At 39.3% G+C, this 11,872-nt stretch overlaps 1 protein-coding gene across 2 annotated transcripts; it reads left to right on the top strand.

The window, feature by feature from the left end:
• LOC125306650 (calcium-binding protein P-like) lies at positions 1-8,415 on the top strand. Of its 2 annotated transcripts, XM_048262143.1 has the most exons (3): positions 1-370; positions 401-580; positions 8,178-8,415. In XM_048262143.1, the coding sequence occupies exons 1-3, from the start codon at positions 164-166 to the stop codon at positions 8,322-8,324; spliced, it is 534 nt and encodes a 177-aa protein (XP_048118100.1). In that variant the 5' UTR covers positions 1-163; the 3' UTR covers positions 8,325-8,415. The 2 variants fall into 2 exon arrangements, with proteins under 2 accessions (XP_048118100.1, XP_048118099.1); XM_048262142.1 differs by having other exon boundaries at positions 1-580.
• Positions 8,416-11,872: the final 3,457 nt, after the last annotated feature.

The raw sequence follows: 11,872 nt of genomic DNA, 5'->3' as shown, positions 1-11,872 counted from the left end.
AAACAGGGGGAGCATAAGGCTGGCCAGCCAGCAAATAGCGCAGTGCAGTGATTCTGCAAGAAGAGTGGCGAGAATAATTAGAGAGGTTAGGAAAAAGATAGAGAGAAGAGAAGGTCTTGATTAAGGAATACACTCATCCATCAGAAGCAACCCTACAGGAGAGATGGATCCCAGCTCTGCTCCCCCTCCTGGCTGGAATCACGACGACAAAGCAGGAATGGCTCATCTACCACCACCCAAACAAGACCATCTTCAGTACCCCAATCCGGGGGCTTACCCGCCCCCAGGGGCCATGCCTCCCCAAGGGGCCTACTACCCACCTGGGCCTGGGGGTCCTCCAGCAGTCCACATGGGCCAGCCTTACCCTCAGGGCCAGTACCCCCAGGGCCAGTACCCTCAGGGCCAATACCCTCAGGGCCAGTACCCCCAGGGAAACACGGTTATGGTCCAGCCTACGACGGTGTATGTGACCCACTCACCTCTCATCAATCCGGTGTCGGACTACTTGGGTTATTCCATTTTCACTATGTTGTGCTGCTGCTTCCCACTCGGCATTGCGGCCCTCATCTTCTCTATTTCTGTGAGTATCCTGTGTAATCCAAACCTTTAGAATGTGTGTGCCATTACGATTCAGTTTAGAAAAAGGTAAAAGTTTTGATGTTGAAAGATTTGAAAGATTTTTGTTAAAGTGTTTCAAGAGCGCCATATTCAAAGGATACTTCTCAAAAATGTTCTCAACAAGCAAAACACAAATGATTGTTTGCTTATCTTTCTTAGCATCTTTTGACGCTCATAGTCCTGTGTGTTCAATTTGAGTGGCCCTTACTGTAAGTTGTTGTATAATTCAGACCGATGTATTATAACCCAAAGATAGCGCTCCCTCCATCGACATCACTGAGCCTCAGGGGAACTGGTCCTTAAATTTCATTGTTTTTTCTTTACTATTAATATTTATTTGCGCCTTTCTCAGTGAAAATCCCAGAAGTTAAAAAAAGCAGAAAACACTCAAGGAATAAGTGGAGATAAGAGGAAATGGTTGGAGCAAAGATAGCATGTTTAAAAATGAGAGTTAAGGAAACACTGAAGGTCTGGATGTTGGAAAAAAAGCTGTTACGGGCTTCTGTCCAGCATTCCATGACAGGGAGATGCAACAGTGAAGTGATGAGGACACAAAGAGAGTTCAGGCTCTCATTTGTCACGCCTCATACTGAATGTGCATAGATAAGTATGGGGGGGAGGTACTTCCAGGAAAAGGAGTGGTTTGTAGAGACTTATTGTTGCTTTTACAGCTATTTGAGTATACTGTAAACACCTCAATAATAATCAGTAATTGCTAAATCAAGACAGTCAGGCTATACACGTGCATACTAAATGATTACAAGTTATCCTATCATCTACACTTTACTTGACAGTGTCGACATAAGAGTGACATGACACTGTCATGAACGTGTCATAAACAAGTCATAAACGTTTACGACATAACGCTTCTGTTATTAAATGACATTCGGTTTTTGTCATAACAAGGTTTTGGGTTAGGGTTAGGTTTCAGGTTACATAAAGGGGTAAGTGTATCTAGCCTATACTTGGTACTAGAGGTCTGCACTCCCGCGGTAGACCCGCAGGACCCGCAGGTCCCGACGCAAAAGAGTGCAACTCTTTTGAAAGCTCTTTGCGGGAGCAGGGGGGATGAGAGAGGTGCGTTCGCGGGTGCGGGACAAACCGATGATTCACTGCACTCCCGCAAATTAAATATGTGCATAAAATTAAATATGGAAATAATTAAAGTACTGTAGTGTTCATAACTATAGTTCAGCTGGATGTTCTTTAGGCAGCATTAAAAAACGGGGTTTAAGCATAACTGACGGATAGCTGGCCTATAGCCTACAGTATATTGTCGTTTATGTGGGTTCAATTTGTTTATGCTGCTCATTGTCAAAACTCGAAATCGAAAGCATGACAGAGGAAGAGGGCACCAGACTAGGCCTACTTCAGTTGTTAGCATACATTCAGAACCAAGAAACTTAAAATCAGACATCTGGAGTCTTTCTCAGGTGTGTGTGTGCTCCTTTCGTGAGACAGAAAGAAAAACTGAATAGGCTATCCCTCCTGCATGCGGGCTTTAGCGGGCGGGAGCGGGACATCATGTTACAGATGCGGGCGGGAGCGGGACTAAAAATGACACATTAATGCGGGAGCGGGACAGAATATTGCAGGAGCGGGCGGGCGCGGGACTGAAAAATCAGTCCCGCACAGACTTCTACTTGGTACTTATACTTCAATATATTTAATAATATACTTATACTAATGGACAAGTCCATTTACTTGCACTTGTAGCCTGAGACTGATCTTTGAAAGGCTGCATGACATATTCTAATATTATCCTTCTGTAAAGTGTGTGTTTGGGTTAAAATTGGGTTGGGTTGACTACTTAAGTCGTTTTGCCATCCAAGAAAATAAAGAAAACATGTTCTTTATCTTTACTTTGTATGTGTAGTCCACTGGTAGTGTTTATATTACTGAGCTTTAAGACTACTTTGAAGGATAGTTAAAGGAATGCTTTAAGCATAAAAATAATATCTGAATGGAAACCTAGTATAGTTTGATACTGCAGCTGAAGTTAGACTTAAAGCGCATCATTGTGCATGTTGGAGCAAATGACATTTACAAAGAGCTGTATGTCCAAGAAGATTTCAAGGAACTTTTTTCGGCCCTATATGAGCTTGGAATACAAATTTTCATCAGTGGCCCACTCCCAGCAGAGGGAAGTTGTGTATTTACCAGACTATTCAGTTTAAACGTTTGGTAACACTTTATTTTAATGTGTCGCTGTTACAGTGTACTTACCTAATTAGGTATAGTGGTACAACCTGTGTAACAACATGTACTATCAGGTACTATCATTGTACTTGCATAATGTATTTGTGGGTACCTACATATAGTTGTTACATTGTAATAAATTGCTTTTCCAAAACTTTGCCAATTTGCCTAAATTTTCATCAGAGGCAAAGAGCTGACCTGAGACCTGCTGGATGGGGTAAATCGGGTCATGATAGATTTGATATACAAAGCATGCTTAGCTCCAGTCAAGGCCTCATTGTCTTCAGTGTACATGTAACAGCTGTGCTGCTACAACCTTGTTACTCTTTGATACAGTGGAATAAACTGGAACAGGTCTTGTCTTGGAACAGGTCTACTAATTCACATGTACTGTGTGGTGTAACAGCAGACACGTTTCAACACATCAATTACAGGATGCATAACATCATTGACAGGATGTATATATGTAGATGTAAGTACTTAACTGGTACACTTTATTTTAATGGGTTTATTCCACTGTACCAAAAGAGTAATAAATGTGTACCAACACAGTTGATACATGTACTACAGTATGTAGGGTAATGGCAGACATGTTCCAAGACACCAATGACACAACATACATGTGTAGAGATCCTGTTGAATGGGGAGGGCGAGGGGGTGGAGGTGCTCTTTGGTGCTAAAGATTATGAGCTAGTAAAACACATTCTTGCAGGGAACAACATATTCTTGCAGGGAACATCATGTGCTTGGGTGGGGATGGTGATGGGTATTCTGGGGATCCTGTGGGAGTTTGATTTGGTGGTGGGATGATGGGAGATTAGGGGGGTTTGTGTGGCCTATGTATAAGTATATATACACTCTTTTGATCCCGTGAGGGAAATTTGGTCTCTGCATTTATCCCAATCCGTGAATTAGTGACACACACACAGCACACAGTGAGGTGAAGCACACACTTCTCCCGGCGCAGTTTAGCTGCCTGCAACAACAGCGGCGCTCGGGGAGCAGTGAGGGGTTAGGTGCCTTGCTCAAGGGCACTTCAGCCGTGCCTACTGGTCGGGGTTCGAACCGGCAACCCTCCGGTTACAAGTCCGAAGCACTAACCAGTAGGCCACAGCTGCCCCCTGTAGGCCACGGCTGCCCCCTAAAATGGCATAAATACAAACTTCAGATCCACTATGAAATCCATAAAGAGATGCTCCGCATATACAACTCTGAAATTATGCAAAGCAAGACAGTCTTTCTTCTCTAACATCATTGGTAGAAGTTCAAATAACACTTGTATTATTTTCAACTGTTGATAAGTTAACAAATCCCCCCTCACACTTCTCTCAACTAATAAATGCAATGAGTTTTCATCAAATGCAATGAGTTTTCATCTTTTTTCAAAAGTAAAATTGACAAAATCAGACTCAACATATCTGCTCAATTACTAATTCCACATCCAGAACTTCCAGCTACAATTAGAGGGAAACTTAACTTGATGTCAGTATTTAGCTTGATAGACTACGAAACACTTGAAAAAAACGGTACAGAATCTCAGCTCTTCAACGTGTAACCAGTTTAATCGGGTTGTGACCGTACAAAAAAATCTTGCTCTTGTGCCTTTAAAACTGTTACTGGATGAATTATCAATACATTTCTCCCAAAAATAGAAACCTGAAAGGGTCTCAGTTAAATATGTGCAGTGCCAAATGTATAGTGTAATTTGTCACATGGCCAGAGCTGCTTATGTTTTGGTTGCCCCCTGACCAGAAAATGTCCACCCAAAAGCTCCCAAACTAAAGCTTAGAAAAGTATGTTTATGTAAACATAGGACAAAGATTTTTGGTACACATCATCTTTAAGGTGTCTAGTATGGAGGGATGCAATTGAAATATATGAACTTTGTTCAGCGTTCTCATAGCATGAGTGAACATGATGGCGGTCACAATTGTGACCGTTGGGAAACAACATAGTCTGATTTTAGGGATTTTCACACATTTCATTGTACAATCATCTAATTTCCACTAAATTCCATTCAGAGATGATATGGGGACATGGTCCCAGGTCGGTTCTTTACTTTTAAATTAATTTGTATCACATGGCATTTCTCAACATGGCCTCTGAAATTCTCTATTATATTTTAAGTGTGACAATTTTTTCATAGACAATCCATTATACCACACTATTATACATAGCTATTGTAATAGCTGATTTGTTATGCTGTTCTTTATTTTAATTTTACTTTCAGTCACTTCCTGCACATATCAGATCTAACTGACTGCCCAGATTTTACAATCACACCTCAAAAACAGTAAATCATTACACTTATTGACTATTATATTACATAATGTCACGTATAAACAAGGTGGTGGGGGGTATAATCAACTTGCCAGTCAGCCTGTTGAAGGCATATTGGCTGAATTTATGCAGAGACTTGCAGTAGATATGAACAACCTTACCAGAACATTTATTCCCCACCCCTTTTCCCAACAATACCCCTCCACTTATGTACAGTAAAGGGCCTCTGCCACAGGGACCAGTCAGACGAACCAGAAGCAAAGCTTCATGTGATCAAAAATAAAGATCAAGTGTCTCAAGAATCTGCTCTCACACTATTGTATGCCCAAATTACAGAATGTTTCCTATTATGCATTTAGAACCTTACTTAATTCAGTGGTAAAATTAATCAAATTTAGCAATATAGTGGATATCACATCCCTCTGACACTAGATTAGGCCAATAACTGAGGTCAGAGCAGGCTCCTACAGTATGCTCCTCAGGTTTATATGTGATGGGATCATGGACAGGTGTCCTGTGTTCCCCAGGTCAAGCATTGTATGTTTCTAGGGTCCTCCAGCTTTATAAAGCACATAATAGGTACCCTAATGAGCATAGGTTCCAGGATACATAGGACACTGGGAACATAGGGCCTTATGAATATAAGGCCTTTGGAGCATAGGGACCAGGTAACAGGTTCACTTCATTTAGTGACCTTAACAATACCACTGAGCAAAGGAGACCAATTGCTGGTCCAATGGAAAGGCAATTAATGGCATTGGAAGTATGGCAATAGACTTGCAGGACAATCTGTTGTGTAATTAATTAATAAATGAATTAAATAATTAATTATAAAATTAAATAATACAATAATAAACAAACAAAAAAACAGACAAACAACATCACTTTTGTAACATTTGTGGTTGCTGTTGTATTGTAGGGTGGTGTTGTTTACACCATAGTCATAATAGTGTGATATAATGCCTTTTCTATGTAAAAATCGGCACACTTATAATATAATAGAGAATTGCAGAGGCAATGTTGAGTATTGTACTGTGATACAAAATTAAAAGTAAAGAACAGACCTGGGACAATGTCCCCTTATCATCTCTGACTGGAATTTATTGAAAATTAGATGATTGCACAATGAAATGTGTGAAAATCCCTAAAATCAGACTATGTTGTTTCCCAACGGTCACAATTGTGACCAAGCATAAAACACTCCTTTTCACCCACTTTTTCAGGAAAATTTGAAAAAATAGTCATTGATTACTTCAAAGGGTTACTCAAGACACATGATTTTGATATATTCAAATCTGGGAAAAATTTGGGATTAAACGGGTTAGACACTCTGCCTACCAATTTCTTCAAAACTGTTTTTCACCTTATAGCGGCAGATGTCCTTCAAATTGTAAATGCATCACTCTCCTTGACACCAAAAGGTTGAAAGCAAAGGATACGGTTAAAAAATCTTGGTGTAAAATCTAAATTTCAACAGCCACATGAAAGCGATAACTAATCAGCTTTTTACCACCTAAAAAATATTGCCAAACTTAGAGGGTCAGATGTCAGATGAGGGTAGATGTCAAATCATGATTTAGAAAAACTCATTCATAAATTTATCTACAGCAGGATTGATTACTGCAATGGACTGTTTACAGGCTTTCCTATAAAAAAACTATTAAACAGCTTCAGGTGATACAAAATGCAGCAGCTCGGATTCCTACAAAAACTAAAAGAACGGACCACATTACTCCAATTTTTAAGTCCCTGCACTGGCTTCCAGTAAGTCACAGAATTGACTTTAAAGCACTACTGCTTGTTTATAAATCAGTAAATGGAGCAGGACCTATACCTATCAGACATTCTTCAGCAGTACACACCTTCTCGTCCTCACAGATCCCAGGTGAAAAACCTGTTAGTAAAATCTGCTATTAGAACTAAACATGTTGAAGTAGCTTTTAGCTGCTATGTGGATCAGCTCTGGAACCAACTTTCGGATGACATTAAAAAGCCCCCAACTGTAGCCAGTTTTAAATCTAGGCTTAAGACCAAACTGTTCTCAGAAGCTTTCTGCTAACTGAGAGTCATTCTACCGTGTCTTTTATTACTTTTATACTACTTTTGCTTTTTTTTTGTAAAATATTGGTATATTTTATTTTTAAATTATTTTACCTTGTGTGTTTTATGTTTTCTTTTTATTATATTCACCTTTTGAACTATTCTTTGACTATATTGTCCTTCTACTGTATGCTTTTATTTTTTTATTACTGTTTGCTTTTGTTTATGTACTGTAAAGCACATTGAATTTTTTAACAGCCATTCCATTATTGATAAGTTGATTACATTTCTATGTTAACATGTTCTATTAAAGAAAAGATAGAAAATAATGCTTTGTGTGTGCTGTAAAGTGGTTAGAAGAAATGAAATTGGAATCGGCCAAAATCGGTATCGGCAGGTCAAACTCTATGGAAAATCGGAATTGGCCCACAAAATTGCAATCGGTGCATCTCTAATTTTTAATGATGTATAGTTAACTAACCGTTTGAATAAATAAAAAATCATTAATTTCATTTAAATTAGCATTGGTTAAAAGGAATAAAACATGAACAAAATATGTGACACAGGAACAGATATGGCGAACAGTACAAATGGAATGTTCAAGTAACACACACCATCTCGCACATTTCTCTAGATTTTACAATGACCTTACATTACACAATGTCATAAAATGCCAGTTTTTAGGACATATGTTGCTTGCGTTGAACGGACGGATTTTAGGACATATGTTGCTTGCGTTGCGTTGAATTATGGAAGGTACATGGTGAAGTGAACGTTTGCCGATATCTTTGGATTGGAGATACCTGTGTCGTTCAAATTTTCCATGATCAAAGAGGACACTAATACTGTAGGCATGGCAAAAATCACAACTTGGGCTTGCTGCACACGTAAGATGCACACATGTCCCAACTGTACTCAGTCTTACCTACATTTGGGCTGTTTGACTTTCCAAAAAATGAGGGCAGTCACCAAAAACATGTTTCTTGTGTAAGAAATTAGGCCTCATGGTGACATGATTGTTTTATTGTGTGTTTGTGCAGACTCGTGACGCTAATAGCCAAGGCAACCGACCGATGGCTGAGAAGAACTCCCAAACAGCACGGAAACTGAACCACGCCGGCCTCGGCATTGGCCTCACCTTCACCATCATCATTTTCATCCTCTACATCATTGGTTTTCTAGCCTGACGAGCCAGACCCATATTAAAATGTAGGGTCTGGGCACTCACCGTTCGCAGTGCTCAGTCCGAGGGGCGGGATAATCGGTTGTCTTTCAAATTCCCTCTGCACGCAATAGGACAGCGCTATGAGTCCCATGCCTTCCCACCAGCGGAACTAGTTGGCTAGTTCACACTTTTGCCAACTTAATAAAAGCTTAACTCGTGTCACACTGTTCGCCAACAGCAACATCCATCTTATTTGTTTGCAAGTAGCAGGGAATTCAAGCCAAACTGTTGCAACTCTGCCATCAATCATTATGTTAATCCTGCCTAACGACTCTATACACGATTTGATTGGCCTGATAGAAGTTTAATTTTTCGAGCTCACAAGCCAACGGAGAGTTGCTAGACTAGCCCTGGCAGCAAATTTAATTTCTAGGCTATTGGTTTTCCATATCTCCACTGATATCATCTATTGTAATCCTCTTTCCTCTGATTATTGGAATGGTTGAAAATCTACTGCCACTGTTTGAGAACATCCTTTTCACGAGCCTCTGTAAACATGAGTGTGTTCAGGGAGGGTCTCACTTTGCATTACATAATTTCATTTCACAGCCCGGGACAGCAAATGCTAGACAGATTTCGATGATCTAAGTACAGCATCTGGGATACTCAACAGTCCGAAGAGAAAGAATTGCATAGAGCATGCGCTAGAAGTTGTTCCTTAGTGCATGCTCTATCCTTACAGTACTTTAAAGAACTGAAATAATGCATATGGTAAACATGTGATTACCAAAAACATTCTAAACTCACTTGCATTGTCATTTTAAGGCCTTAAATGTAAATATAAATAAGTGTTCAAGTTCAATTTTATTGTCATGTACCCATAAAAAGGATTTATCAGCAATGACATTTCTTATGCTCAAGATTGTGTGGGGAGGGGGATGTAATGGTGTGTGTGTGTGTGTGAGAGAGAGGTCCTGAGTGTGTGCGTTAGAGTTTGGCTACCCAACCCAAGCCCGATGGGACCTAACGATTCTGGTCGGGTTCGGACAAATATTTAGAAATTATCAGGTTCGGTTTGGGTTCGGACACATGGGGGCGATATGCATTGGAAGCTTTACATTTAAAATAGCTTAGTATGTTGGGTAACCAACAGGTCTGCTTCACATGATGCAAACGTTTGTTTTTTGAGAATAAAATAAAATGTAAAAAAGACTAAAAAAACCAGCATTCTTCCTGTAGCAAGATTTGTTTATGTAGGCGGGACAACGCATGTGCATTTCAGGCAGCACGTCTTGGGTGACGTTAAAAAAAAAAGTTGTTAGCCTATCGGGAGATTTTAAGACCAAAGAAAACAAAGAGAACTAAGTATAGGCCTACTATGTTAAGGTACAGTAGGCCTATTTGTGTTGCATACTGTGGTAAAGACATAGGCAGGGATGTAGAGGCTAAACGCACGTAAACGCCATTTACGCACCTCCTGAATTGCGTTTATCCACTTCTAAATAGCATTTATCCACCTTTAAATAGCATATAATTCTTAAACAATTCTAAATTCAGCTTATGTCCTTTTACAATTGTGTATAGTTTCATATTGTTAGTTTCATATTGTTGAATCCGGCCAGCGCAACACAGTTTATACACATTGCGCTATATTATGGTATCAGTGACCAGATAGATAGATAGATAGAGAGATACTTTATTGATCCCCAAGTGGAAGAGGACCAATCGTTTTGCGGCAGAAGCATCACAGAGTAGTCACACGAGTAAATGAGTTTGGATAATAATTTTTTTTTTTTAAATGGATATACACCGATTCCTGAAGCGTCAAGACAACATCCCTCCTACTGATTATGCCAGAAAACAGCCTCGACTACAAGCCCAGAGTGAGCCCCAGACAGACATGGACAGTATTTTAATTAGATATATGCAAAATATGTATTTAATTTTTTTTATCATTTTTATATTTTATCATTTGTATTTTGTAGGATTGGAAAAATCCAAATGTAGTTTGTAACAATTACTTTGAGGGATTGTATTTGACTATTTCAACTACTTTAATATTTAAGAAAAATCTGTAATTTCTTCCTCAAATAAGCCAAAATTTCATCAGGTTAAATATACTACCTATAACCATGACAATAGGCTACCCATTTTTTTATTTTTCTTGCAGTAATATGCCACATTGTGACCACCTTAAAAGTGTTAGATCCAACTTTTTTCTTTTACGATCTCCTCTTAACATGTCTGAAGTTGAAAAAAATGAAAAGAAAAGTCAAAAGAAAATGGTCAACTTTATCACCCCTCTGTAAGGACAACATGGGGTGTAAACCCATTTTTTTTGTTTATGCCAATTTTATGTCACCCTGTAGACAAAAAAAATAGATCTGTCTTTTTGGAAAATGATGGTGGATAGTCTGCTTTGTTACAGTTGATTCCACTGTTGCGAAGCCTGCTTGTTGTCAGTTCAATCATCGTTTACATTGATATAGGACGTGATTACATTTTTTTTTACCAGATCTACGTCAGATGCCCTAATGTACAGAATTAATAGCCCGCTGACAGCCAAAAATAGTATTTCTTGTCTCTTTTCTTCTCTATTTTTGTATTTTCAAATTACTAATTAGTTGTATTTCAATTAAACACATTTTACACATCAGTATTTTGTATTTTATTTTGTTACATTTCATGAGTATTTGTCATTTGTAACAAAATATTTTTTGATGTATTTGTGCCCACCTCTGGCCCCAGAAATAATGCAAGTTACAAATAAAATTCAGGATGTCAAGTCAGACAGATAACTGGTTATCTCATGCATTCGCTGGCATTTAAGCCACTGAAAGCTAGTGACAAGCTCCCTTTGTTAGTCAACTAGTTGATGTTAGGCTTTAATAATATTAACCAACCACAGGAAATTTATCATAATTTGCTCACCAATGAGCATCCAGAGTTGTCTTAGGTGGTGCATTCATTGTCTGGACTTTTTAACCTGAGCTTGGATGTGAGTAGCCCAGGTCAGGTCCTCAGAGATGTATACTCCCAGATATTTAAAACCACTAACTCTCTCTACCTGTGTTCCATCAATTAAGAGAGGGGTGTAAGTCTGCTGCTGCCTCTTTTTGAGGTCAACAATTAGCTCCATGGTTTTGCTGACATTCAGTCGGAGACAGTTGCCTGACACCAGGCAATCAAGTCAAGTCAAGTCAACTTTATTTCTATAGCACATTTAAAAACAACTGAGTTGAACCAAAGTGCAATCAGCTTCTTTACCTCTTCCAAGAAGGCATTGTTATCATTGTCGGAGATGAGGCCCAGGACTACTGTATCATCAGCAAACTTAACGATGGAAGTGGAGCTGTGAGATGACACACAGTCATAAGTGTAGAGAGAGTAGAGCAGAGGGCTCAAGACACAGCCCTGTGGACCTCCTGTGTTCAGAATGATGGAATTAGAGGTGAACTGGCCCATTCTCACTACCTCGGGTCTGCCAGAAAGAAAGTTCAAAATCCAGTCACAGAGGGGGGTGTTTAGTCCAAGGTCTTTGAGATTAGAGTACAGCATGTGAGGAACAAT

Source organism: Alosa alosa, chromosome 13, assembly GCF_017589495.1.
Source record: "Alosa alosa isolate M-15738 ecotype Scorff River chromosome 13, AALO_Geno_1.1, whole genome shotgun sequence".
In the NCBI taxonomy this organism is placed as follows: domain Eukaryota; kingdom Metazoa; phylum Chordata; class Actinopteri; order Clupeiformes; family Clupeidae; genus Alosa; species Alosa alosa.
This window is presented reverse-complemented; position numbering and strand designations above follow the sequence as displayed.

What these genes read in the sequence shown, in the direction of transcription:
- LOC125306650 (XM_048262142.1), top strand. Translation starts at nt 164, where the DNA reads ATGGATCCCAGCTCTGCTCCCCCTCCTGGCTGGAATCACGACGACAAA. An exon ending in CCCTCATCTTCTCTATTTCT is followed by an intron (nt 581 to 8,177) that starts GTGAGTATCCTG and finishes GTGTTTGTGCAG; the next exon opens with ACTCGTGACGCTAATAGCCA.